Genomic DNA, 25,041 nt, shown 5'->3' on the forward strand with positions numbered 1-25,041 from the left:
AATCAGAATTTTCCTACACTGCTAGACGAGAAAACACTGTTTTCACTTCTAGATGACCCCACTTATAAAAAATAATCACTGCATTTCTGCAATGTGCCCATTCCTACCCTGATGGGAAAACTTCCACCTTAGAAAATTCTTCGGACCTTAACTTGTCTGAAGAACTGTTGTGACTGTTTTATGATGCCCAGATAGGTGAAGCTGCCCGACCAGCTTCACTGAGCCTTCCCCAGCGACACCTGGAGCCCAGCCCCAGCCAGGTCCTCGCAGCTTTGCGTGGCCCCCACAGAGGAGTTTCTCTGCCATTACTGAGAGGGCAGAAAGTGCAGTTGCAGAGAGTCTCCGACAAAGACAGTGAGATTTCACCTACCTTTCAAAATCAGATGTTAGTTGCCTCCCACAAATGCAGCTAGAGTCTATAACCGGAAAAAGTATATATTTGGAATTTATTTTTACTTCAATCAACTTATAGAAAATATTTTTAAAATATCCATGAACTAACTGCCTTGACTAACTGCTACTGAAAAGAAAAAACTGCCAAATGATCATCTTTAACGATGAGAAAAGAAGAGATATGATGCTACCTTTGGAGCAGTCTTAAACCTGAGTTACACAACTGCAGGAATACAAGATTTGGCAAAAGGCTGGCTAAGTCAGCAAAATGGGAAGCTCTGCTGAGGCTGAGAAAAACCAGGGCAGGTTCTGAATGGAACCTGATTTTTTTGGGGGGGGGCAGTCCCATGGGCCATCGGCTCCCATTCACAGCACAAACAGCCACCAATCCCTGGTGAACCTAAAGGTAATGCCATGGGCCCACCTCTACTCCAGGGAAAGATGAACTTGGAATAAACATACGTTTTGCTTGTGTGGCTGAAAAGTCGTTTTCTCTCTCTCCTTCACACTCTGCTTCAGGCTGTAATGGGGAAAAAAGGTTACTGGGTTTCAAATTTTCTCATGGAGAAGGTGCACTCTGGCTTACCAAAGGCTTAAAGCATGAGAAAAAAACCCAGCAAACTTAATAAAAGTTGCCCCCTTCCGGTCTGGGGTACCATCGGCAGCTTTCCTGCTTCAGTGCAGAGAGACCCTCTGCGGCTCAGGGCCTTCTGGCCAGGCAGCCTTTTTGTCCAGCTGCCTTTCGCATGGCACCAGGTGCCCAGGTTGCTTCTGTTGCCTGTCAGGTGCCATCTGGCGGCTCTGAGGAGGGCTTGGCTGAGTTGGCACCTGCACTCGGGAAGCTCCTTACAATTGTCTCTTAGGGTCCCATCACGGCCTGCCAGGCCTCCTCTAGGCAAATGGAGGGGGGGGGAGTTTGATTTTGGCTTCGAATTTCCTTCCCCTGGACAAACACATGTAACATACTTCCTAAATGGAGATGGTTTATGTGGTAGTTTTATTGTAAACCATGCTGACTTGCCCTTGTATGGGACAGTCCATTTCAGAAAAACCAGGATGCTTTGGGTCAACTCAGGCCCATCTAGGCCAGCGACCTGCCCCTGGATGAGCCCTCTCTCTGAGATACAGCTGGTCCCAGGTAGATCCACAGACAAAAGTAAGGGCAATGTAATTTGGTGTGACCTGTTTTAATACCATCCTTCCGATATTTGAAGGACACATTCTGCACCACTGAAAGATGGCCCCTGCATGTTCAGAGGCAGTCTGCCCCATTGGCTTCCAGAGCCTCTTGCCGGCAGTTGCTGGCAGGAACCCAGAGATGGTGGGTGTCTGCTTTGACCCTGCAAGGCTGGTCCCACATTCTCGGCTCCGCTCAACTGACGCCCCCCTTCCAAAGCTCATACGTGGAAGTGAGAGCGTCTAGTTACGATGGCTGACCTCCCTGCTTCCTCTTTATGTCTCAGGACCGTTTGCAAACCCAGGCTCTCCATCTGCAACCACAGGGTGGCCCCTAGCGCCACGTTCAGACCGGGCTGAGCTCACACAGAAAAGCAGTGGAGAAAAGTGGCGTATGGGTGCTTTTGGTCAGCCAAGCCCTGGGCTGGTGGGTGCATGAGCTGCCCAGGGCCACACCAGAGACTGCCATATGCTTAAGTAAAGCCCTCTTTACCAAGGGAGGAGGGCTGGGCTGGGCTGCGTGGCTCTCCGTTGCGACAGGCCGCCTAAGCTGGGCTTGCCACCTGGCCAGGCAGGAGGAGGTCCAGATTTCAAAGCCCAGCCAGAGCAGCAGCAGGACTGCCCCGGCCAGGGGAAACCCCCATGTTGTCTCTGAGATCCAGCAGAAGCCTTGTGAACACAACATGTGCTGGAACTGGGACAGCAGGTTTCCCTCCGGGCAGTACCCGGCAGGCCCCTCTCTTCCATCTGCTTCCCGAGCAGTCCGGCTCCGGAGGGAGGGTCCCCCACTGAGGTCCTTCTGCAGCACCAGGGAACCGAGCACCAAGGCTGCATATGCAGACCTCATGGCCCATCCAGGAAGCTGCGTCCTCTCTCCATCTCTATACTCGTGGGGTGGCCAGTGGGCCAGACGGGCCAAGGCTCCTGCCTGATGGGTCACAATGGGTCCCCTCTGGGAGCGGTTGCTAAGAGACCTGGCTTTGGAGCTGGGAACCTGCTGCTTGGCGGTGGGAATGGATGAAGCTTCACACATCCTCCCTGCCACCAACTTCCACACCAGATTCCATTTTTGTTCTGGCCCAGTTTCTCTCGTGCCCCAACCCCTCTTCACTCCATGGTTGGCACAGCCAGGGCAATAAGAAGAACCAGTATCAGAAGGGAGAAAAACCTAATTCATTTTTATTTCAGCACAAAAAAGGGCTTTTGAGGTACAGCTGCGCATGCTGTAGAAGACAGCAAACATTCAAGGCCTCGCAGGGTAGAAAAAAGAAAAAAACCAAAGCCTTGGGGAAAGGGCTGCTGGTCGGCCCAGTGGACCACGCCTGCCTCCTCCAACCGAATGGTGTCCGGACGCCTTGGGGAGGGGGGCTGTCCGGGGACAGAAGTGAACACAAGTGGGGACACAAACTGCCCACAATGCCATCTGCACCCTTCAAGGGCAGAAACCGCCAGTCTCAATGCTCTGAGCACATGGATCCAGGCCAGCCTCGCTTGGTCTGTTTCAACACAGAGAGAAAAGCTGGAAAAGAGCAAGTCTGGGTGACGCCCCACCCCTAGGCCAAGCAGCCCCTCCTTGCTGGAGGGAAGGGAGCTGAAACAGAGGGGCTCGGGGCCTGCTTGGGGCGGTTCCTGCCTGAGGAGGGACTTGGAAGGCACAGTCGGTGAGTGATGGGCTAAGGAAAGCAGGCTGAGAACCTGGATGCGTGAAAGACACACGAAAGCCACACCAAGCTCAGGTTGCCGCAGGTCTGCCTGCTGTTGCCACTCTCTGGACCCCCGAGCTCTCTGGGGAGCCCAGAGCATCCCCACCCTGCACAGAGCAGTGAAAAGGGTCGTGGGGAAGAGGGGGCAGCCAGGGGCGCAGCTTGAAGCGGGAGCCCCCGATGGGGCCTCTGTGCCGGCCGCCCTGCAAGAGAAGAGCCGGAGGGCTCCAGTGCAACGCTCGAGTCCTGAGCAGCCCAGCAAAGTCACGTCTTGGCCAGAAGCATCTCCTCGATGCCCTTCTTCCCCAGCCGATAGCGGGCCAGGTCCTTCCGGGTGACCAGCCCTACCACCTGCAAGGCAAGAGGGGCACACGTGCTCAGGCTGGGCAAGCGCCCCCCCCCCCCCACATCTCAGGGCAAGGCGATGGGCCCAGCAGCTGGAGGAGCAGCTCCCTGCAAGAGACACCCCTCCCCCTGCTTCTTCCCACACCCAAAGGACCAGAGCGGGGGGCCTACCTGGTTCTGATTGTCCACGACCACCAGGTGGCGCAAGCCCAGGGCTCGGAAGAGCTTGAAGACCCTTGGGAGGGAGGCCTCCTGCAACCGGGACGCAGGCCGGTCAGAGGGAGGGAACATGGCATGGAGGCCAGCAGTGTCCATCCTTCCCTCCAGCAGCCCGTGGCCACCCAGAGGTGGGCCCTCTCCCTTGAACCTGCTGCCCCTGCAGCCAGATGGGCCAGCTTGGGCCGAGAAGCGAGATGCCCCTCCAGCTCGGGAGTGTCAGGCCCCCTGCCAGGCATGGTCATAGCCTGCCCACTGGGGAGCCCACAGTGCGCTCCAGGCCCCTTCACCTGAGGCACGGCGTATGGCGAGGGGTTCATGAACTCGGTCAGGTCCATCATGCACTCGCGCTCGTCCTGGGAGACGTGGATGGACTGGATGGGGGGGAAGCGAGGGTAGGCGTCCCGGAAGTCCTTCAGCTTCAGCTGCCGCTGCCGCAGAGACAGGCTGGCCCGCTCCACAAAGACCTGCAGGGAAGCGGGAAGCATTCCGGAGGGCAGCCCACTTGGCCCAGGCCGGTGGGAACGGACCGGTTCCCCTCCTAATAATGGCCCTAAGCTCCCCTTGAAGGCCTGGCTCGGGTGGCTGGTCGGGAAGCCCCTTCTCTGCCACAGCATCTGCGCTTCCCAAGCCCCGCCAGCTCCCGCTGCCCCCATCGGCCAGACACCCCCCCCCCCGCTGCCCCGATCCAGCGCACACCTACCTTGTGCTTCAGGAGCACAATCAGCTGAGAGCGCAGGATCAGGCCTCGCAGCCCCATCGTCTGCAACAAGAGAGGCTTTCCTGGGTCACTGCTGAAATTGGGGTTGTTCCCACCCCGACAATGGGGAGAGAAGAGAGGCCCATCCTGGCCCAACCCTCAGCAAATGCTGGATGCCAAGTGGCGCTGAGGGTTCCCTCACACACACCCACACCCCTGCGCTTTTTATCCCAAGTGCTGCTTTGGGTTAAAATATCTGAGACGAATCCCCAAATCTGGGAATAAAACCGTCCTGCCGTCAGCAAGCCCCGCCTGTCATGGCAGCAACAGCTCCCTGGGGTTTCAAAGAGGGCCCCCACCCCAGAAGCTCCTCTGCCCAATTGGGCTGCCAGCCCATGCCAGCCACTTTCCCACCTGGTCGCTGCCAGGGGTGCTCTCGACCACGGGGAAGCCATTGTGATTGGAAGGCGTGTCGCTGAGGATATCCACGATGGTCCCCACTTTCTCACTCTGCCGCAGGCAAGTGACTGGGGTGCTCATCACCTGTCTGTAGGGAGGAGAACCCAGACTCAAACTTGACCCAAGGGGAGCCATTGGGGTGCAAGTGGGAAAGGCTCTCGGCCAGATGTTTTTCCCACCGGGAACCCTGGGGAAGAGGCCCTCGCCCATCACAGGGACAGGAGGGGCCTCCCTCCACCACACTGACCTCTTCCCTCCTCCAGCCAGACCTGCAGGGAGCCCCGCGAGTGTCGGCTGGTCAACTTACGTGGCAGTGAAGGAGTGCGAAGTGACTGGTGCCTCCCAGTGTAAGAAGGGGACGCTCTGGAGCTGGATGTGCATATCATACAAGCCCTGGAATGGGGGGAGGGGGAGAAGGGGGTGTGAAGGTGGGTGAGAGAGACCCTGAGGCCACGAAGAACGAGCCCCCGGGTGTTCCTGGCAGACGTTCTCCAAGCTTCCCAAAATAATTCTTTTTGGGGAAGGAGGACCATGCAGGGTGTGATGACAGTCCTGCCAGACAGACGCTGGAAAGTCTGTGCTGACAGTCGGGAGGGGAAACTGAGTCACAGAAGGTCCCATCTGGCCTGAGTCATGCCAATGTGGCCTGGATGTTGGCGCCATGGGATTCCTGCCGTGGGCATTCCCTGGGATAAAATGCTTCTGGGTCTCTTGACCTCCCGCCAGGGCTCTTCAGGGGTGCAGCCCCTCACCTCCGCAAAGAAGTCCCCCACGATCTTGGCCGTCATCAGGACCAGCATGATGGGGAACCCATAGGTGACGTTGCCTGTGGCCTCCATCATGATCACAGTCAAGCTCAGCGTCATCCTCACGATCCCTCCTGGAAAAGAGCCCCCACTGGCACTTCTCCTTCCTCCCCCAGGAAGAGCCCTGCTGCCTCGTCAGGCACGATGGGCCTTTTGGCCACCAGGAGCCGAAACAGCCGGGAGGTTCCCGACTTGTCCAGAGCTATTTTCCCACCCAGCTGGATCCAGCTGTTGATCCCGCCAGAGCGACGGAAGGGCCCAGACTGAGCCCCCCCCCCGGCCTGGCTCTGCTCCTCCCAAAGGAGCCAAACTTAACCACCCCCACCGGCACATCAGAACTGGGCTCTGCGCAAGCACGGCCAGGCCCCTCCCTCCCCTGTGGAGGCCTTGGGAAGGGGCCCACCGCTTGGGCACTCACCCAGCTGTGCTGCTGCTCCCATCAGTGCGTACTTCCCTGGGTCAGCCCTGATCTGGAAGCCAGAGAAAAAGCAGGCAGTGGAGCAGACGGGGCTCTGCTTTACCCCAGGAGCCCCCACAGTGCGGGCGGAGGGAACTGACCCCAGGATCAACACAAGGCAGCCCAGACACACATCCTGGGCTCCAGCCAGCCCCTGCAGTGAAGCTCGCCTTTCTGACCCCCACCCGTGACCCAGACTCTCAGGACTCTCCCGGGTCTGTGGGGAAAGGAGCCCAGGGCTTACCAAACCATTGGGAATGTAGGACAAGGAAATGCCAAAGAGGCGGCCCCAGGCAGCACCGATCAGCAGGGAAGGGATGAAGACGCCCGCAGACACCGTCAGCCCGTAGGTCCAGCAGGCCAGGAAGAAATACACCAGGGTGAACAAGCCCAAGGTCATGGGGTCATAAGTGCCTGGGGGGAAACAGAAGACCCTCACTTCTCTCCCCTCCAAGAGAAGTGGGAGGGGGGGTGAGCTGGGCCCCGGTAAAACCCTGATGGCTGCTCAATTGCGGAAGACTAAGAAGGCTACGCTGAGTGGTTCGGTTCTGCTTAGCAGCCAGCTTGGCTGGCAAATTGTGGCTCATGGCTGACGCGACCCGAGGCATCAAGGCAGCTCCTTGTGCCCTAGTTAAGACAATCCCTGCTCAGCCCCATCCACCTCTGTGTTGCGGCTGACCTGGAGGGTCGTGGAAGAGGCGGACCACACTCTTCTCGGGGGTGTTGAAGAAGGCAGCGGCCATCGAGTTGTACTGCCCATCAGGGCAGAAGAGCTGGTGAAAAGGAAAAGGGGAGGAAGAGGAGAAACCTGTTACTCTCGTAACGGGGAAAAGCAGAAGCATCAAATTCTAGTGGAGCCTCAAAACTGAAGAGGACGCTTTGAACCCATGGCCAGTCTGGCAACACCTCTCCCCGCCCGCCCCTCTGGGTTTAAAACTCCAATCCTGCCTGCTGAGCTGTTTGCCCACCTGTTGACCCTAAACCTGGGGCCCTTCAGCAACAACTCCTTCCAGCGCAACAACAAACCCCCCCCCCAGCAAGCCCCTACCTGCAGCGGGTAGGCCATGCTGTTGTCCTGGAGAGGCTGGCAGTCTGTGGAACTGTAGATGAGGACAAAGGCAATCGCTGCCGTCACGGCCCCCACCAGCACGGCCTCGACCACCTGCAGGCACGGGCGGTGGATGTACCTGGGGAACCGAGGGGGGGAAGGCAGGTGAACCGGAGGCTGGATGGGACAGGGCAGCCCCCGAGAGCCCAGAATCAGAGGCTGAGTCTCGCCAAGGTCTCACCTGATCCGGAACATCGTCAGCCAGTAGTTCAGAGCATTGAACGTGGCACCAAGGATCCCCCCTGCAGTAGGAAAGAGACGGAGGCAGGTCAGAAAGGGACCCGGCATGGGCCCCGGTGCTCTGCCTCTAGGGCACAAAGCACCCCTGCAGGATCTGGAGAGCCCGGAGTCCCCCCACCTCTCCTTCTTTCATCCTCCCGGCTGGGCCCGCATCACGTCTGCAGGCCTCAGCCATGCAGACTTGCGGAGGACGGCTTGCTCGTGAGCAGCAAGGGAGGAGAGGGCGGAGGTGAAAAAGCACCCCTAACAAACGGTCCCCGTATTTGCTGGAGACGCCGCAGGCTGTCAAGGGGGGCACAGCCGCATCGCCGGTGGGGACTCTTCCCCAAAAGGCCCAGTGGGGCCCAGTGGCCAGGTGAGGCCAGCCGTGAAGTCAGCCAAGCCAGTTCTCCAGGCCAAAAGGACTGCTTACCCAACACACCAATGAAGATGAAGATGGGGATTTCTTGGAACGTGTACCCCATTTTCTGAAACAAGGAACAAAAAGATATGAACGCCAGGAACGCTGGGGAGAGTCTGTGGCCAAGGACCCAGCCACCTCCTGGCACTGCCCCCCTGCCCCCAGCAGCAGACCCTCCGCCCACCTGAGGGGCAGCAGCAACCAAAGCAGCTCGAGGGCTCCACCACTTGCTCCGTTTCGCAAACTCACAACACCAACCCACAACCCCCCGCCAGTGCCCAGGCTTCTCTCCCCCCAGAACAAAGGGAGACCAGATAGCTCCGGCCGGGCCTCGAGTCTTGCTGGGAAAGGTCAGCTGGGAAGGATGGGATGGTGGCCCTACCTCGGAATCGAAGCTGCCGAAGTTGATGAGGCCGGGGCTGGAGAGGTCCAGGGGGTTGCCCTTGTAGACGCTGAGAATGGAGTTCAGGGTGAAGGTGGAGATCATGGAGGCAAAGAACTGCGGGGGGAGAGAGGAGAGGAGGCGGGCAGCAGTCAGGCCCTCGGGGGAGCTGGGTCCCTGGGCGCAGCCCCCTCCCCTCCTCGGCACTTACAATCCGCCAGGTCAGGAACTGGTTCCAGAAGGAAGCGCCTTCTTCCAAGCTGAAGAGGACCCCACCTGTCAAGGAGGGGAGGGGGCACAGGTGAGCAGGCACCCGTTCCCCAGGGCAGGGCCCCTGTGGCCCTCACTCTGCCCGGCTCTTCTCTTCCTAGGCATCCGGAGAGGGGCCCCGTCTTTGCCAAAGAGAGGCTTAGGGAGGGAGAAGGAAAGTGCTTTACCAACAGGGGCCCCAAAGGCAGCTGAGACGCCGGCGGCAGCTCCAGCCGAGACAAAATCCCGCTTCTCCGTGTCCCTCCGGAAATACTCAAAGATCTGCAGGCCGACAAAGCGAGGAGTTTGTGTGCAGGTAGGACACGCCTGGCCTCTCCCGCCCAATGCAGCTCCCAGGCGGCCCCCCTGAAGGCCGGCATCTTCAGCCCAGACCTTGCAGCTCCCACACCGCACCCAGCTCTTGGGGGGGGGAAGCTACTGACCCTGAAGTCCCTCTTCAAGGAAGTCGAGCGCCCTTGAGAAATGCCAGCTGCAATGACAGCCCCCGAGTGGATCATCGGCCCTTCCTGGGAGTGGAACGCAGAGGGGTCAAGGAGGCTTTTGGACAAGAGGGGGAGCCCTGGGAGACGGAGCCTGGGCGGAGGACGGCTCTCTCCAGTTGGGAACACCCATCCTCCCTCACGGCTCCTGGCATCCATCACGCTCCTCTTAGCCACTTCCCCCTTCCCTTGGGGGGCTGTCTGCACCGAAGGCAGGCATCAGTTCATCCAGTGCCACAGCTGAACCAGGGTTGTTGGGGGCGTGGGGGGGGGGAAGCGGCAGGAGGACTGTTTCCCAGCACCCCCTTGCATCAAATCAATAGGGCAGCTCCTGCCCTCCTCCTTTACCTTCCCCACGGCCAGGCCTCCAACCACGGAGAGGATCACGCCACAAACTTTAACCATCAGGGTCTGCAAGGGGAGCACACAGGATGCCACGGGTCAGGGCAGCTCTGCTCTCCCTTCCAAGCTAGGCACCCACAGGACTGAGCAGGTGCCAGACTCCACAAGACCCCAACCCCAACCCTTGCCAGAAGCATTTCTGCACCCCAAAAGGGACGGTCCTCCCTGACTCGCTGCTGCTTGGCTGCCAAAGCCCGAAGCTTGGAACGCCACATGACAACTCTCCCTTATCAAAGCAGAGTCGGTCGGTGTGTGTTCTTGCGGAGAACCACAACACAACCAAACCCTACGCTCCTGACCTTCAGCCGAACCACGTGGGGGATCTTGACTCCATTCAGGTAGCACTTGATCTGTGGAATTCCGCTGCCGGCGGCCACGGGCTGCAGAGACAAAGCACTCGGTCACGGCGGCCCAGCTGCCACCACGGAGGGTGTGTGCAAGCCGAGCGAGGCCTCACCTCCAGAAATGCGACAATGATGGAACCGGCCATCACAAAGCCTGCGTTCACAGTGGCCCAGAGGAGCAGAGAGAAGGAGAGGCGTCCCGTCTCGGTGAATTTGTCAATATCTGGGCAAAAATAAGCTTAAGGAAAAGCAGACAGGTGCCGATTGGGCTCAGGTTTTTTTAGTTTGGAATCCATGTTTATAGGCCCGGGGGGAGGCGTTGAGGGGGAGGAGAAGGAAAACGCCTTGGAAGAGGAGGAATTCCCCTGCAGCTAGAACCCCCACCTGCCCCATTGCACCCCTCAAGGATACTGCCCTTCACCAGTTTGTACTTGAGTCCAGCTAAGGTCTCCACCATGATGTCGATGAAGCAGGCAACCAGCCCGGTCAGGATGCCGATCATGGCACAGATGAACCAGCGCTGAATTTCCACTGTCCGGAATGCCTGTATAGTTGGGGGGGGGGACGGTGATCAGAGTCCAGCCCCCCCCTTCTCAGACAGGCTTTGATGTTTGCTGCACAGTGGTCCAGAAGGCAGCATGGCCACTGACAAAGCAAGGTTCTAGATCTGACGTTACCTTTACCTGAAAGCCATTGATGTGGGCAAACCAAGGTCTCCCTCCTTGTTCTATGCGGGTGGGCCTCCCCCTCCCCCACTTTCAAGGCTTAGCTCAGCCCTCTGCACCCTCCCTCATTCCTGGCAGAGCTGATTAGGATAAATTGGGCTGCCAGAAGTCCCCTTCCAGTCTCGGCCACAGGAGCAGCTGAGAACAACATTAGGAAGCCAGGGAGAATCGCCCCCACCCCCAAAAGAAGGGAGAGAGGATCCCGGAGCTGTGGCTGCAGCAGGGAGAGTGTCCACTGGCTTCCCCTTGAGGCTCTTCAGACGTGCAGATCCAAGGAACGTAGCCGATGGTTTGTGCCCCAGAGAGGAGGGGGCCCAAGAGCAGCCCCTGGGATGCCCAGGAGAGGCAGGCTCACCGTGTGATTGATTCTCTTCTCCTCTTCCAAGAAGAGCTGGTTCTCACAGTTGTCATAGTCCAAGCTCTGCAGGGGGCCAAAAGATGGAGAACCCCTTCAGGAGAAGTGGACACCCCCAGCCCAGCTACAAAGCGCCAGCTTTGCCTCCGGCTCACTGGAAGAAGGGCTCCCTTTCCAGGGTGACCGCAACCCCACCCCAGGCCCTTCCCAAGAAGAACAGGGGCACTCACTTCGTACTTGAGGGAGAGAAGCTTGTCGTTGTGTGGAATCTCGCTGGGGAGGGACCGAGGGGCCTCCGTTTCCTGCAAGGACCCAGAATTCAAATCAGTCAAGACTCTGGATTTAGCCACATTCTGCTGCCCCCCCCTCCCACCGGATGGCTTGCTCACCGTGCTCTCGTGGTCCCCAAGATCCACATTGCTCAGGCGCCCAAATCGCAAGGAAGACGAAGAAGGGCTCAGCTGCAGAGGCAAAACACATCTGTCTTGCTTGAGCTGCCCAGCTCCTTTCGGGGCTGAAAGGATCCAGGGCAACCACGCTTTATCCCTGGGAAGCCCAACAGCTCCGCAGGCAGCAGGGCTGTTTTATCAACAGCATGTGGGCCGTACGAACAATTATTACATTTCCCTTTTCATCCCTGAGTGTGTGACGTTCCAGCAGGGAATGAAAAGCCTCATTCTGCTGCACTGGGAGAAGGATGGTGGGGGTGGGCGGAAGCGGAAGGAAGAGCAGAAAAGTCATGGGAAACGGATTCACAAAGCCGCTGCAGGCTTGTTGCCTGTGCCCAATCGGACAGTGCTTGGGGCATTGGCATCTCAGCCATTCCCGGGGAGTCTTTGTGCCACTTTCTGCACTCTTGGATGAGGGATTTGTTTCTGGAGGGGCCCCAAATGGTGGCTGGCACAGACAACCTTTTGCCTGTCAGCTTTGTGGCAATCTGTGGCAGTTTCCGATAACTGGCCTGCTTTGGCTATGACCGAAGGATGCAGGACAGGCAGATTGAAATATTTCAAATTTAGAGCAATATTTTAGGCAATAGAGAGACTGTTTTGTGAAACTGTTGTATGTTAGTAGTGTCAACATGCTGAAAAAGAGCCAGAGCTAGTCGGCTTTCAGAAACTGCCCACAGATTGCCACCAAGCTGATGGGCAAAGGATTGTCTGTGCCACTTGGGGCCCCTCCAGAAACAAACCCCTCATCCCAGAGAGTACAGAGAATGGTACAAAGGCTCCCCAGGAATGGCCGGGATCCCAATGCCCCAAGCGCTGCCTGACTGGGCACAGGAAACAAGCCTGGGAGGGATTCCAGGAGCACCACTGGATCGCCAACAGGCATCACAACAGGACCTTGGCAGCCTCTCCCAGGCCCCCACTCCCAGAGGCTGTTTGGCGCCTTCTCACGCCTTCAACTTCCAACTTCCAGGCCGCTTTCCCTCTCCTGGCTGAAGAATGTCCCGGCCAACAGCTTTGGATGGCAGGGCTTGGAGGAGCGCTGTCCCTCTAGCTATGGTCTTTGCTGAGCCCCAGGGACCCCGGGCCAAGGTTGCTTGGAAGCCCAGGCGTGCGCCATTCCCTGTAGGAGTGGGAAAGGCATTCTACACATGCTCAGGAATCTTATGAAACGCTCCTGAAGGCTCAAATCCCCCAGCCCCGCCTGTCCCCGGACCAGGAGCCCGGCTGGCCGCGCCTTGGGCTTCGCCCCGCCCAGCGATGGACTTCTCCTGGCCACGGAGGCTCCGCCAGCCTCACCTGCCCGCTCGTGCCGTTCAGCAGCGGCGTGGTCTCGCCCCGGCCCTCGGCCTCTCCCTCCCGGCCAGACCACGACACCCGGGTCGCCACGTTCGCCATCGCCGCTCCGCAGGCCGGCCGACTCGAGAGCGAGCGAGCGGCGATCATGTGACCTGCCGCAGCTGGCGAGTCACGTGACCCGCCCGCCTCGCCCGCCCCGGAGCATCACGGGGGATGGAGTCCCGGTGCCGCCGGCATCCGCCTTGCCCTGCCTCGCGCCCCTCTGCGTCGGGATGCTCGTTCCTCGCTGGACCCGCCGCCGCTTCCGAGCCGCCACCCGGGGCGCCCTGCGCGGCTCCCCGCTTGCAGCTCGGGGCGCAGCGTCCTTGCCGGGGAGCCCGAGCCAGGCGGGGAGGGCGCACAGGCGGCGGGCTAACTCGGGGCCAGGGCGCTGCTTGCTCACGGCCACGCCGGACCGGGGTTTTCCGGGCCCGGAGGAGCCACCTCTCCTTTCCTTCCCCACCGGGTTCCCTCTGCTCGCCCGCCCGCCCGGCGCTCTTCTAAACGGGCGGGGAGGACAGCGATGCCCCTTTCCCGAGGGTGTTTTTTGGCGTGGCGACAAGATGGGGCGTTGCGAGGAATGAGCATTTTGGAAGGACCCGATGGAGGGTCCAGCAGCCGGCAGCTCCCTGGCGGGGCAGCTTCCAAAGCTGGCCCTCCTCCTCCTCCCGCGGGCTCCCCAGCTGCAGCGCCCCTCAGACGGAGCGCTGGCGGGGCTGGTCCCAGTTCTCGAGCATTCAGTCTGGTCTTTTTTCTTATTAAAAAAAATAGGGAAATTCAAATTTTTAAGCTCCGTCACACTGAATATTTTTTACTTATCTGATGGAAAGAGTGGGATGTCCCAGGTCTTGAATAAATATTTATTGCTCCAAGTCAAAACCCTAGTTTTCAACCATGAAATTAATTGGTTCTCTCCAGTACATTACACAAGCTAAGCAAGGCAGGGAATCACAATTGGCGTCAGAAATGTAAGAAGAAACTCTCATCTTGGGAGAAACTAATGTACTTTATCAACCATGCCCACCATCTTTTTTTATTAAAAAATTATGAAAATAGCAGATGAGGGGAAAAAAATGTCCAACCTCCTACCCCTGCCCCCAGGCCAGAAGGAAGAAATTGGAACATCAGACAGATGAGTGATGAGCAGTTCCCGTCCCCTGCACAAATATACTGGAAATCGGCAATGCGTGGAGCCTATTCTTCCATATTTCTGCAGTTGTGCAGTTGGTGTAACCGGGCGCCCGATGCTGCTGTTTGAGCAGGGGAGGCTGGCTGGGTGACTTGAGCCAGAGTGCCAGCTATCCTGCCCCAGGCCCACCACCCGTCCCTCAGTTGGGTGATATGAACTACTGGTGGCCAGTCAGTCTTGGAGTCCGGAGTCAAAGGGGCTGAGGTGAGGGAGAGCAGGGGAAGCTCCCTCAGCCGAAACAGGTGGGATGAAGACCATCCTAGGAAATACTGTACAGATGCGCCAATCCTGCTTTGGGGCTTGAATGGCTTCTTCTAAGGGAGGCCTAGAGCAACTTTGGGGTTTTAGCTGCTGCCTTCAGGTTGACCCCGGCCCAGTGATGGGATTCAGCCAGTTCGCACCACTTTGGCAGAATTGGTAGCTAATTTTTTGTTGCCCAGGCCCAGAATGGACTTCCGGAAGCGGCATCCACACAGAGAACCGGTTGTTCACATATTTGAATCCCACCACTGCCCTGGCCCCTTCGGCAGGGTCCCTTCTCTGGAGAAAATCCAACTGAGCTCATTCTGGGGTGAGAGCGGGGATGGTGGGCAGCCTCCGGGCTTCCCGGGGGGGGGGTGTTCACAGGCAGTGCTCAAGGCAGGGGCAGTCTACCTTCCGCACAGAACCACTGAGCATGGAGACGTTGGCCATGGTGAGCACCGTCCCGTGGGGCAGGTCTTCTCCGAGGGCAATGCTGGAGACCTCCCCAGGCAGCAGCACTCGGCCCCACATGGCAAAGCCCGCCAGGAGCCCCACGAATGATTCAGAGGATTCGAACCCTCCGCCAAGCGTGTCTTGCTCCTGGCCAAGGAGCAGCGACCCTTGGGGCGGAATCTCATAGCCCTTCTGGAAGCTGGAGCCCAGGGAGGCCAGCCGACGGTCCAGGTAGAACCAGTAGCGCCCCTGGAGGGAGGACCAGATGACGCAGATGTGGTGCCACCTGCCGTCCAAGACGGCCCCCACTGGCAGTTCCCGGAAAGCGGGGTCGCCAATCACAAAATGGATGGAGTTTCGGGGGGCAGCGTCCCTGCCATGGAGCACCAGCTTGTTGTCGTTCTCCTCTGTGGCATACGACAGGATGGTGCCCAGGTAACGGGCGCTGGTCCTCACCCAGCTGCAGAGGCTCAGTTCCAGCAAGCTGGTCTGCAGGCCGGGCTGGAAGGCTACGAAGTTCTCGGTGGAAGCGTTGGGGAAGACCAGCATGGCATCCACGTTGCACCCTGCAGGGAAGAAAGAGCAGCTCTGGGTCACCACAGCTTGGGGCTCCAGTTCAGAATTTTACTTCAGGTGGTGACAGTTACATAGAAGATTTCCAATCTAAAGCGTGCATGTCACTCGGGGCCCAGACAATGTTTAAAAAGCCTACAGCAGATAAAATACAAAAAGCAAAGTACAATGCTAAAGCACCTCCAAGTTAGAAGCAGGCAGAAGCAGCAGCAGCTTCTAAGTCCGCGCAAGTGTCTCCCCAAAAGGAAAGTTCCACCTGTGGAAACAACTTGGCCTCCTGAGGCAGAGGGTTGAAGGGTGGCCTTTGGCCAGATAAGCCTCCAGCACATTTTAAGGCCGAGAAAGGCCACTGCATCGAAGTTTAAGGAGCCTCGCAGCATTCATGCATCAGCACACCCTCCCCTCTATACCTACTTGTCCCTGGTTTCCGAGGCCTTCCTGGAGGCTTCTCCTCTGCAGGGGCTTTGGCTGGGCCAGGGGGCGGTTGTTCCAGGATCTGCTGCTCAGGTGAAGAGGCAGGACCCGGATCCACCTGAAGCGGGGAAGCCTCCTGGCTCAGAAGGGAGCCTCTCTGCAGTGCCGCTTGGCTCTTGGCCAGGGCTTCCAGGTCACCCCCCTGCTGGCGATGCCTGGCACCCAGCTTCTTCGAGGTGGGGCTCTGCCCTCCAACCGCCTCTGGTGCTTTCTCTGAACCGAAGCGACGGGCTGCAGTCCAAGGACTGGGCAGCACCTCCTTCTGCTTAAGACTCTTCAGCCTTCGCTTGATGTTGCCCAGCTTGCTTCCCTGGCTCCGGAGGGCATCCTGCAGGCTCTCCAAGGCCTTCTGCAGGCTCCGCTGCTGGACAGCCATGTGCCAGAAGTCCTGCCGGTGGCTCTTGAACTCCTGGGTGAGGTTGGACAGGCGGCTCTCCTGCTGTGGCCTCGGCTGCTGTTGCAGCGTCTCCTGCCAGGCCTCTTCCAGAGCTCGGATCCTCAGCGCTTGCTTCTTGCCACTCCTTTCCAGCTTCTCTACCCAAGCCTGTAAGCGATGCAGCTCCTCCTGGCTGGAGGCCCGGGACCCGTTGGCCACCAGCTCCAGGCTCTCCTGCTTCTGCAGCAGCTGGTCCATCTTGGTGTGCAGACTGTGAGAAAGGTTGTAGTTCTCTGCCATCTCCTGAAGACGCGTCAGGGTGACCTCCTGAAACCATCGGAACTGGGAAACAGGAGTCCGGTCAGGCCCCTCAAAGCCCAGGGCAGAGGGGAGGCCCAGGACAACAGCATGGGGAAACGGGTGGGGGCAAGAAAAGCGGGATCCGCTCCTTCCTAGGACAGGCACAGGCATGATAGCACCGAGAGCCTCGGGGCCCTTCATTTGGTATCTCTGGCTTCTCTGTGAGGAAGCCAGAGAGGAAGGGGGCAAAAGCCCAGGACTGAAGGCCCCTTTTCCTGCCTGTCTTTGCAGCCTCACTCTACGGCACCCCACGGCATTAGAAATGTGCATTTCTGAACGTGTCCAGAGGTGGGACTCAGACTATGGCTTCAAGCACTGCCCAAGATGCCCTCTGAGAGCAAAACAAAAGGACCAAGTCAGGGTCCCAAAACAAGAACAAAATGGGGGGGGGTTTCCCTTCCAATACCTACCGATGGTGTTGAACTAATATAGAAAGTTTCTATGAAGCCTTTAGACATGTCACTGCATAAGGACACCGGCCAGCGGCCAGATATTTGGACCAAAATACATCATTATATTTTTCCACCAGCTTCGTTGGAGCTACTGAGTAATCTCAACTATATTTAGGAAGTTGTATTTTTACCATAACAAGTACAATTATTTATAGCACTAACTGAAAATGGTTGGTGAGTGTAACGATCAATGTGCTAATTTTGCTATTTCGGGTGGCAAATATTTCGTTGTTTTGAAGTTTTGAGATGTCCCGAGGTCGTTTTCTTGTCTTCTCCTGAAATGGTCGGGCTATTTGTGGCAATCTGTATTAGTTCATGTGCCCTGGCTCCCTCAGCCAGCTCGTCTAAATGTGGACCACCATTCCTCTTACCCCAACTATCACGGGGAGTGGACACTCTGGCTGTACTTGATGGGGTTTGCAGTACAAGACTCTGGAGGCCCAGGCTGGCAAGAAAGCCCAGACCCAGGAAAGACTTTCACAAAATAGCCTTCTTTAAATCCATCCAAAAATGCAGAAATATATTTTGCTGGGCCAATATCTGTGGCTAATCTTAGCCTAAAATGGCCTCTGGCAAAACCTGAAATGCTTATATATCACACCACCAGCTGTTGTCACTAACTTTTGCAGCGAAACATGACCTGGGTCTGAGCAAGGGAGGGAGGGAGCTGGAGCCACAATGGGGTGTGAGCTTTCGAGCATCCCCCCGCAGTCTCCCAGGCTGTGGGAACCCAAGGGAACTGTAATGAGGAGGAGGATTGGCAACTTCCCCCCCTGCCTCCCCCCCATTATTGCCTGTTGGGCCCTGTAAAATTGGGAGTTTTTCTGAGCTGCAGTTCCTCCTTTATTTTCCCTGAAACGATTCCATCACTTTATTTATTCTTGCCGATTATAGCCGGTTGTCAGGCAGACATCGCCAGGCTCCCTTTTCCCCTCTGGGGACCCCCACTTCTCTATCCAGTTGGATCTGGCTGGAAACAGTCCCCCCCCCCTCAAGCTGGCGGTTGTTGGGGCTCAAGAACAGAAGCAGCATCCTTAAGGGACTCAATGTGCTTGGATCGCTTATTTGTTGCTGGTTAAGAAAAGGAGAGCTCGGATAGCAGAATAAGTACCACATAATAAGCTCGGGTCAAAGCTGGCAGCCGAGTTCAACACGCAGCCTTTTCCTGCTCCCGAGTCCATCATTCTGGCCCGATTTTACTGGCCTTTTGGATAGTGAACTCGCTGAAAACGCCCCCTGGAAAAAGTGACCCTCAACACACAAACAGGAGCTTCGAAGGGGAGAGCAGGAACCCCCAGGAGGAGCCGCCGTCGCGTTTCAGGAGATCAAAGCCAAGCAGAAAGTCTGACTAAAGAGAAGGAGGCCAGCCGTGGAGACCGGGCACCGCGTCCTCCCCCGGGGGAAAGGGGATGCGGCTGCCCGGTCCGTCTCCACTTCTAGGGTCAGAAGCGGAATATACGCGGGAGGCTTCCCCGTGGACTCCCGTCGGGGCGGGAAAAGGACCGGCGCCCGCTCCGACCGCGGACAGGGAAGGGAAGGAGGGAGCGGAGCGGCTCACCTGGGCTTCCAGGCGCCGGAGCTTCTCGAAGAGGGGTCGCCGCGGCTCAGCTGCCCCCGGGGTCTGCAGCAGGGCGCCCCGCAGACAGGCGGCCGCCAGGACCAGGGCCACGGGCACGAGCCCCGCCGCCGCCCGCATCCCGAAGCCGCTGCGGATCCCAGAGAGACGAGCCTGGCTGGCACGAGCGCCTGGCCGTGCCCGGAATAGATCAGGCCCGCTGGGACCCCGGAGCCCCCTTTAGCTGCGCCGCGGGAGGGAGGGGGGAGGGAGGGAGGGAGGGAGGGGCAGAGGGAGCGCGATCCCAGCCCGCGGGGACAGGACGGGGGGCCACGCGGTGCTGCGCCGCGCCGAGGGCTGTTGGGGGCGGGCAGGAGACAGGCGGAACAAGTCAGTTCGGACGGGACGGGGGACACCCCATCCCAGGAAAGACCCCGGGGCCGCAGGAGGCAGCTGTCCGCAGAGAGGAAAGCGGCGGAAAGACTCCCCTCCGTGGCGCAAGCGCCAGACGCCGCCACGAAAGACCACCCTGGGGGCAGCTGCGGCCCTTCTGAGCTGGACTACCTCGCAGGGATGTTAGCAGCTCTTCCTGCCCCCCCCCCCGCCGCGCTGCCCGGGAATGAGCGGCAGGGGGCACTGTGGTGGGTCCGCGTTCGGCAGAGCGCCTCCTCTCGCGCAGGCGCGCTGCCGGTTCAGGCGTGAGACAGCGCGGGCGGTACGCATGCGCGGGCGGAAGTGGCTGTCAGAGGGGCTCCGCGGCCCCCCGGTGAGTGAGCGGCGCTGCGGGGTCTCGTGGCCCTCCTGGCGGCGGCTGGTGGTGGGGCAGCGGCCGTTCTCGGGATTCTGACGCCAATTTGTCCCGGCCCCGTGGCTTCGCGTCGCTGCGCCCCTCCCTCCCCCCCCACCGCTGGCATCCCCAGGTAGACTGCCCCTGCCTCCGGAGGCTCCTCCGGACCGCCTCCCAGGAGGGTCCTGCGGTGCGGAAGGGCTTTCCCGCCCTGCGGGCAGGAGCAGCTGCCCTGGGGCCGACCGGGGGGTCCGAGTGGCCATCGTCCCTGGCGGAGGGGGCTGCAAGTGGGGGGAGGGGTAGACTGCCTCTGAAGCGGGAGGCTCCGCTTGCCCGAGACTCCTTCAGTGAATACCTAGATGGTTGCTCTTGTTCCCGCTGGAGAGTAAGTAAAAAACGCTTTACGTCCTGTTGGATGAAGCCCCGGAGTGCCTGCCCGCTTCCTCCACGGCCGCTCCGGCAAAGCCCTCCGTGCTTGTGTGTGTGTGTGTTATAATGCTCCAGCATGAACAAAATAGAATTTTCTCTCTGCCTCGACAACAAACAAGGGCAGTTCGTTCCCACTTCCCTCCTGAAATGCTGCAGAACTCGAATATTCTCTCCTGTTCCAGGTGAGCCTGGGAGGGTAAGAAAGGAGCTCCGAAAGGCCTCGGAGCTCTGCTTTAATTCCGCTTTGTAGGAAAAAGAGTCAAACCCAGCTTCTCTTTGAGGTCAGTTTCTCTGTTCACAAGGAATTCTGTTCTCAATAGTCTGCTTTGCTAAGGTGAGGATAAATAACTGATTGCAGACAGAGAGGAACTACTTTCAGAGGCTGATTTGCACTGAAGTAGCAACACAGAGGTGTGTTCTTTTAGGATATAGGATGTTTGCACTTCAGTAAAAAAAACAGCCACGTGTTTAATGACGGTCAGAATTGGGGATTTATTACAAAGCAATTCCACCGTTCCTTTACATGCTCAGGGTATCAGCAATATCCTTACTTTGGTTTTTTTTATCTTGTTGCTTTAAATCAAACCACCTTTTTGACCCACTTAAAAATCTAGGTGTGCATAAGACACAGTACTATGGGGACATTGTTATAATGCTCATGTTGCATAGTTAATTGATATTGTTCCATTTCTACCCAGAAGGAAGGCAAAACTGGTAATAGTCAAAATGTAAAATGAATCTAAATTCCACAAATGATGGTCCTTATTAACTTGAGCAATTATAATCTAGAAAGCATTTCAGGAGCTGCTAAGAACTTCTCCATGAGACAAACAAGTCCTGTCTCTGAGGTGTGTAGAAACTAAAGGGGCCTCTTTTGCCATCTTCCAGTTGCCCTCGGGGCTGGAGAATGTGAGGCCGCTGCCGTCTCTTGTCAGCCACAGACATGGAGGAGGAGAGCCTTCCTTCGCCAGCAGACAGGCTGGATGCGCCAGGGATCAGCCGGCGGGTCTCCGTCAGCGAGTTCTCCTGCCACTGCTGCTACGACATTCTCATCAACCCCACCACCTTGAACTGCGGGCACAGCTTCTGCCGGCACTGCCTGGCGTTATGGTGGACGTCTTCCAAGAAGAACGAGTGTCCAGAGTGCCGGGAAAAATGGGAAGGGTTCCCAAAAGTCAACATCCTCCTCAGGTGACCATTGCCTGCCGGCTTCGCCCACCCCAGTTGCCAGGCTGAGACCCAAGCAATGGTCCCAAGACATCCAGAGGCGAGCGGGTGGGGGGAGGCGAGCTGGCCTAGGGCTTATTTCTCTGCCCTGGCCAGGAGCCTTGGTGCCTCCCCAACTGCGCCTTGGGGCACATCAGGAGGAAGTGACTGACTGCCGTCCTTTGGCCTAGTTGCCTCTGCTCTTAGCAGGGTGCGGCCTTGGTAAGAAGCCAGCCTGACGTTGCATTGCTTCCTCCAAAGGCAGACGGGTCTTCCTTCCCCAGCCCACTGCAAGGTGGGCAGAGCCAAACAAAGATTACTGGGAGAACCAGCAAGTGATTCCTGTTGAAGGATTTGGGCAGGCCTGAGTCAGGGGATGCTTTGGACGTGTCTCTCGCTGCAAGTTAGAAAAGGCTTTTCCAGAAATTAATGAGCTGGCTCATGACCACCAAAGTCGGCTCAAGCAGTTTTTTTCCCTTCCAGGAATGCCGTTGAAAAGTTGTTCCCGGCTGCCATTGAGCAGCGCAAAGACGACATCCTGCAAAACCACGAGGCAACGCAAAGTCTGGCTGCCTTTCAGAAGTATGGGAGCGACCAGCCCACGGCAGCCCCCAGTGCCGGGAGGGTGAACCCGCCCGGAGGAGGCTTTTTCTCCGGTGTCCTGACCGCGTTGACCTGCGTGGCGGTACGGCTCCCCGAGGACATTTTTCACAAGCACTGCCGTGACGGGGGCGGGGGGAGGCCTTGCAGGGCACCGTTTGAGCAGTGGAGCCTAGCAGTCTCTGCAAAGGAGGCTGAGCTTCCGGTGCGGTTCTCTGACTGCCTGCATGGAAACCAGGGAGGGGGCTTGGCTACCCACCCAATTTCTGTCCCCCGCCCGTGGCTGCCATTTTCTCTTTGGCGCTCAGGAAGCGAGGCTGAAGGGCAGCGGCTGTGGCTGGCTGGCCTCTTGTGCCGCCTGATCCCAGAGAACTGGCCACATGTGGCTTATTGAAAACAGTGTTCCTAAGACATTAAGCTATAATTTAAAGTTGCTTGCACCAGGCATGGCTGGCTTGTCAAATCAGACTTTGAACATGATGCTTATTGTAGTTGCTTTAAACACCCCGAGCCCCTCCCCAGCCCAGCCTCAGATGCTCTCCATTGGTCCCTTAGGTGGTTTTGCTGGGCTACCATTGGAGCAGCCGGGAGTCAGAGGACGGCCTGCTGGTCCACAAGCCTGTCGCCAAATGGACGGCAGAGGAGGTGACCCACTGGCTTGGGCAACTGGGGCCTTGGACGTCCCTCTACAAGGAGAGGTTCCTGCAGGAGAGGGTGAATGGACGGTGAGTCAGAACGTTAGGGAGGATGGGAGGATTTGAACACAAAGCTTTGCCTGTCATTCTCAGGGGATGTGCAAATGGGGACAAACGTGCTGATGTTCATGGCCTGCTTGGGAGTCATAGGCGATTGGCTGCTCCCTCGCCAAGGATTTCTGCTCCCTTTAGAGTTTCTCTTTGCTCTGGGTGAAAATGTCTGAGACTTCTTAAAAGTCTCTGATGGAGACTTTCGGGCTTTGCAGTGTTGGAGCCGGGCAGTGGGTTCTCTTGCCTGAATGGTTCATCTTGCAGGCTGCTTCTGACGCTGACCGATGAAGAACTCAGACAGGCTCCTTACCAGGTGGAGAACAGCAGCCACAGAAAAGCCATCACAATGGAACTCGAGTGGGTGAAGATGCGGGGGGTGAAGCCGCCACAAAACCTCTGGGAGTACAAAGTGAGTGTCTGCTGTAGAGTCAAGTGGAGCCGTTGGTCGTTTCTCTCGACCGCTCAGACTGTTCTGATCCAGAGGATCAAAACCGAAGGCCAGCAGCCCTGGCCTCTTCACCCTCCTGGCTGATGGGACTTAGAGGGGGTCTTCTCCCACATCTCACGTCCCAGGCCTAGCAAGCAGCATCGTGCCTGGGAGAGCCCGGCCAGTGGCAGAGCAAAGTCCCTGGCCATTTCGTCCACCAATGTCCCTGGCCTTGCAGGCGGTGCAACCCGGAAAATCGCTGTTCCTGCTCTACGCTTTGAAGAGCTCCCCTCGGCTCACCCTGCTGTACTTGTACCTGTCGGATTACAGCAACACCTTCCTGCCCTTCATCCACACCATCTGCCCGGTGCCGGAGGACGAGGAGCTTGCAGACGTTATTGCAAAACTGCACGTAAGTGTGGAGTCCCGGGCAGTTTGGCTTTCGACCCTGGCAAGAAGCAAGGGGTGTCTGCGCCTCCAGCTGTTGCTCCGGAGCTGCCGAGGCTCCCCCAAGAGGGCTGTGAGGCAGCTGGTGCTCGTCTTCTGTCTCTGCAGGACCACAAGGACCCGGTGTGGAAACAGTGGCGGGAATTCCTGGTGAAGTTTGCTTTTCTGCCCTATCAGCTGCTTGCCGAGTTCGCTTGGGACTGGCTGGAGGTCCATTACTGGACCTCCCGCTTCATCATTGTGAATGCTATGCTGCTGTCCGTGCTGGAGCTGCTCTCCTTCTGGCGGCTCTGGTCAAGGCGGGAGCTGAAGTGAGTCCCTTGCCTCCCTCCTGGCTGGGGGGGGGGGTCTTAATGACAGACTTAAATTATTGGCCACAGTTACATTGGTCCATCTCAAAGGAAGATTTTCCTAGCTTTTCCTGCTCTAGCACAGAGGAAGCTTGCTCAGAGGGACCTACTTGAAAACTGTCCATCTTTAGGCTCTGCCCTTCGCAAAAAGTCCCCCCTCATGCCGTTTGTTTCTTTTCAAGCTCATCCCCCACCCTCCTTTCCGTCTCGGGTAGCCCGATATGTCCGGCCTGGCCGGTATTGCAAGGACAAACAGGGCCTGCAAAAGACCCGGGATATCGATGGGGTGAATCTAAAAGCTGCCACGCCCAGATGTTAACCCTGTTCTCTCTCTTCCCCTCCTCCTCTTCAGGAAAATTCCCTACCGGATGTGGAGCCACTTCTGGAAAATGTCAACCCAGGGATTCCTGATGGCCATCTTCTGGCCAGTTATTCCCCAGTTTGCCGGCAATTGCCTCTTTTACTGGGCTTTGTACTTCAACCCGATCATTAACATTGACCTTGTAGTGAAGGAAGTCCGTCGGCTGGAAACCCAAGTCCCGTGAGGCAGAGGGCCCTGGCCTTGGGGCGGCCAGACCCTCCACCGTCGGGGGCAGGATGCTGAGGGATCAGCTCTGTCCTTCTGCACTTCTAAATCAGCTGATACTTCCTCCATGGGTAACTGAACCGTCTAGTTTTGCAGCTCTTTGCGTGCCCCACTTCCTTTTCAGGGTCAAGAGGCACTTTTTCCTGGGGGCAGAGAAGATGTAATGTTTGCATAATCCAAACTCTTACTTTGAGCCGACTGAAGCAGGGGTTGCAAACTCTTTGGAAAAGGATACCTTGCGTGTAAATAGGTGAATTGGTTTCTCTGTGTGTCTAAATTTCCTCTGTGTTGCTTTGTGTTAAATCTCTGGTGAAACCAAGACGATCTTTATGTTAATGTGATGTCCCTATAAATGAAATTTGACTCTGCATTTGTATTAACATGATCTTTAAATTTGCATAGAACATTTTTACAAATTAAATAATATTTTCTAAAAGTAGCAATATTTGTTTTTTCACCCAGTATTCCCTCCTTCCCTTTCTTGTTTAGATTGTGAGGTAGGCTGGACTGAACAATGGCTGGTCTCCTGGCTGCCTGGTGATCATCAATGTCCAGGCTGTGATGACGGGAGTTGAACCTTGCTATGTTCATTAAACTAGTCCTGTTCTATGCCCTCCCTTGCCGCCCTGGGTGCTCTTTCTTTCTGTACAGTAATGGAATGTGGGAATGACCAGGGGAGGGGGAAGAAGGTCAGAAAAGCCCTCCCAAGCTTCTTGGGCTGTAAAGGAGATGGGGAGAGATTTGGACTTTCAGACTTGCAAGATTCTGTTAATGTAGCTTTACAAGAAAGTAGAAATAGTCCATCTGGTCGTGTTTCCTCTCTGTTCTACCTCGCATGGCTGACACCAATCTTGTAAGTCCTAAACTTTCTCTCCTGTCTCCTTCTCCTTTACAACCACAAAACTAGGGAGGGGCTCTTCTAACCCTCTTGCTCCTCCCACTTTCCTGCTGAGGGCTAAGTTGCCTTTTATCTGACCATCCCTGGCTGCCTCTCTGCCCAGTCTCATTCCCACATGCCATTACCCACTAGTGCAAAATTTT

At 57.3% G+C, this 25,041-nt stretch overlaps 3 protein-coding genes across 3 annotated transcripts; 1 reads left to right on the plus strand and 2 right to left on the minus strand.

Moving 5' to 3' along the window:
* Nucleotides 1-3,464: 3,464 nt before the first annotated feature.
* On the minus strand, nt 3,465-12,807 carry CLCN7 (chloride voltage-gated channel 7). The gene is made up of 25 exons (XM_015811996.1): nt 12,709-12,807; nt 11,350-11,421; nt 11,191-11,262; nt 10,961-11,026; nt 10,292-10,424; nt 9,994-10,103; nt 9,836-9,916; nt 9,483-9,545; nt 9,078-9,161; nt 8,823-8,916; nt 8,597-8,661; nt 8,386-8,502; nt 8,016-8,070; nt 7,545-7,605; nt 7,304-7,442; nt 6,935-7,028; nt 6,500-6,669; nt 6,217-6,268; nt 5,745-5,872; nt 5,300-5,385; nt 4,948-5,080; nt 4,537-4,596; nt 4,124-4,300; nt 3,789-3,869; nt 3,465-3,623 (listed from the first exon to the last, which is right to left on the minus strand). Exons 1-25 carry the CDS (start codon nt 12,805-12,807, stop codon nt 3,537-3,539), a joined length of 2,379 nt encoding a protein of 792 aa, XP_015667482.1. The 3' UTR covers nt 3,465-3,536.
* A 1,750-nt stretch (nt 12,808-14,557) lies between these two features.
* Nucleotides 14,558-18,563, minus strand: PTX4 (pentraxin 4). Its single transcript, XM_029283344.1, has 3 exons — nt 18,426-18,563; nt 15,620-16,397; nt 14,558-15,198 (listed from the first exon to the last, which is right to left on the minus strand). Exons 1-3 carry the CDS (start codon nt 18,561-18,563, stop codon nt 14,558-14,560), a joined length of 1,557 nt encoding a protein of 518 aa, XP_029139177.1.
* A 1,970-nt stretch (nt 18,564-20,533) lies between these two features.
* On the plus strand, nt 20,534-24,439 carry BFAR (bifunctional apoptosis regulator). The gene is made up of 7 exons (XM_015811977.1): nt 20,534-20,829; nt 21,328-21,529; nt 22,000-22,169; nt 22,455-22,599; nt 22,856-23,029; nt 23,173-23,375; nt 23,767-24,439. The coding sequence occupies exons 1-7, from the start codon at nt 20,582-20,584 to the stop codon at nt 23,957-23,959; spliced, it is 1,335 nt and encodes a 444-aa protein (XP_015667463.1). The 5' UTR covers nt 20,534-20,581; the 3' UTR covers nt 23,960-24,439.
* Nucleotides 24,440-25,041: the final 602 nt, after the last annotated feature.

Source organism: Protobothrops mucrosquamatus, unplaced genomic scaffold (assembly GCF_001527695.2).
Source record: "Protobothrops mucrosquamatus isolate PMUCROS unplaced genomic scaffold, P.Mucros_1.0 scaffold60, whole genome shotgun sequence".
Classification (NCBI taxonomy): domain Eukaryota; kingdom Metazoa; phylum Chordata; class Lepidosauria; order Squamata; family Viperidae; genus Protobothrops; species Protobothrops mucrosquamatus.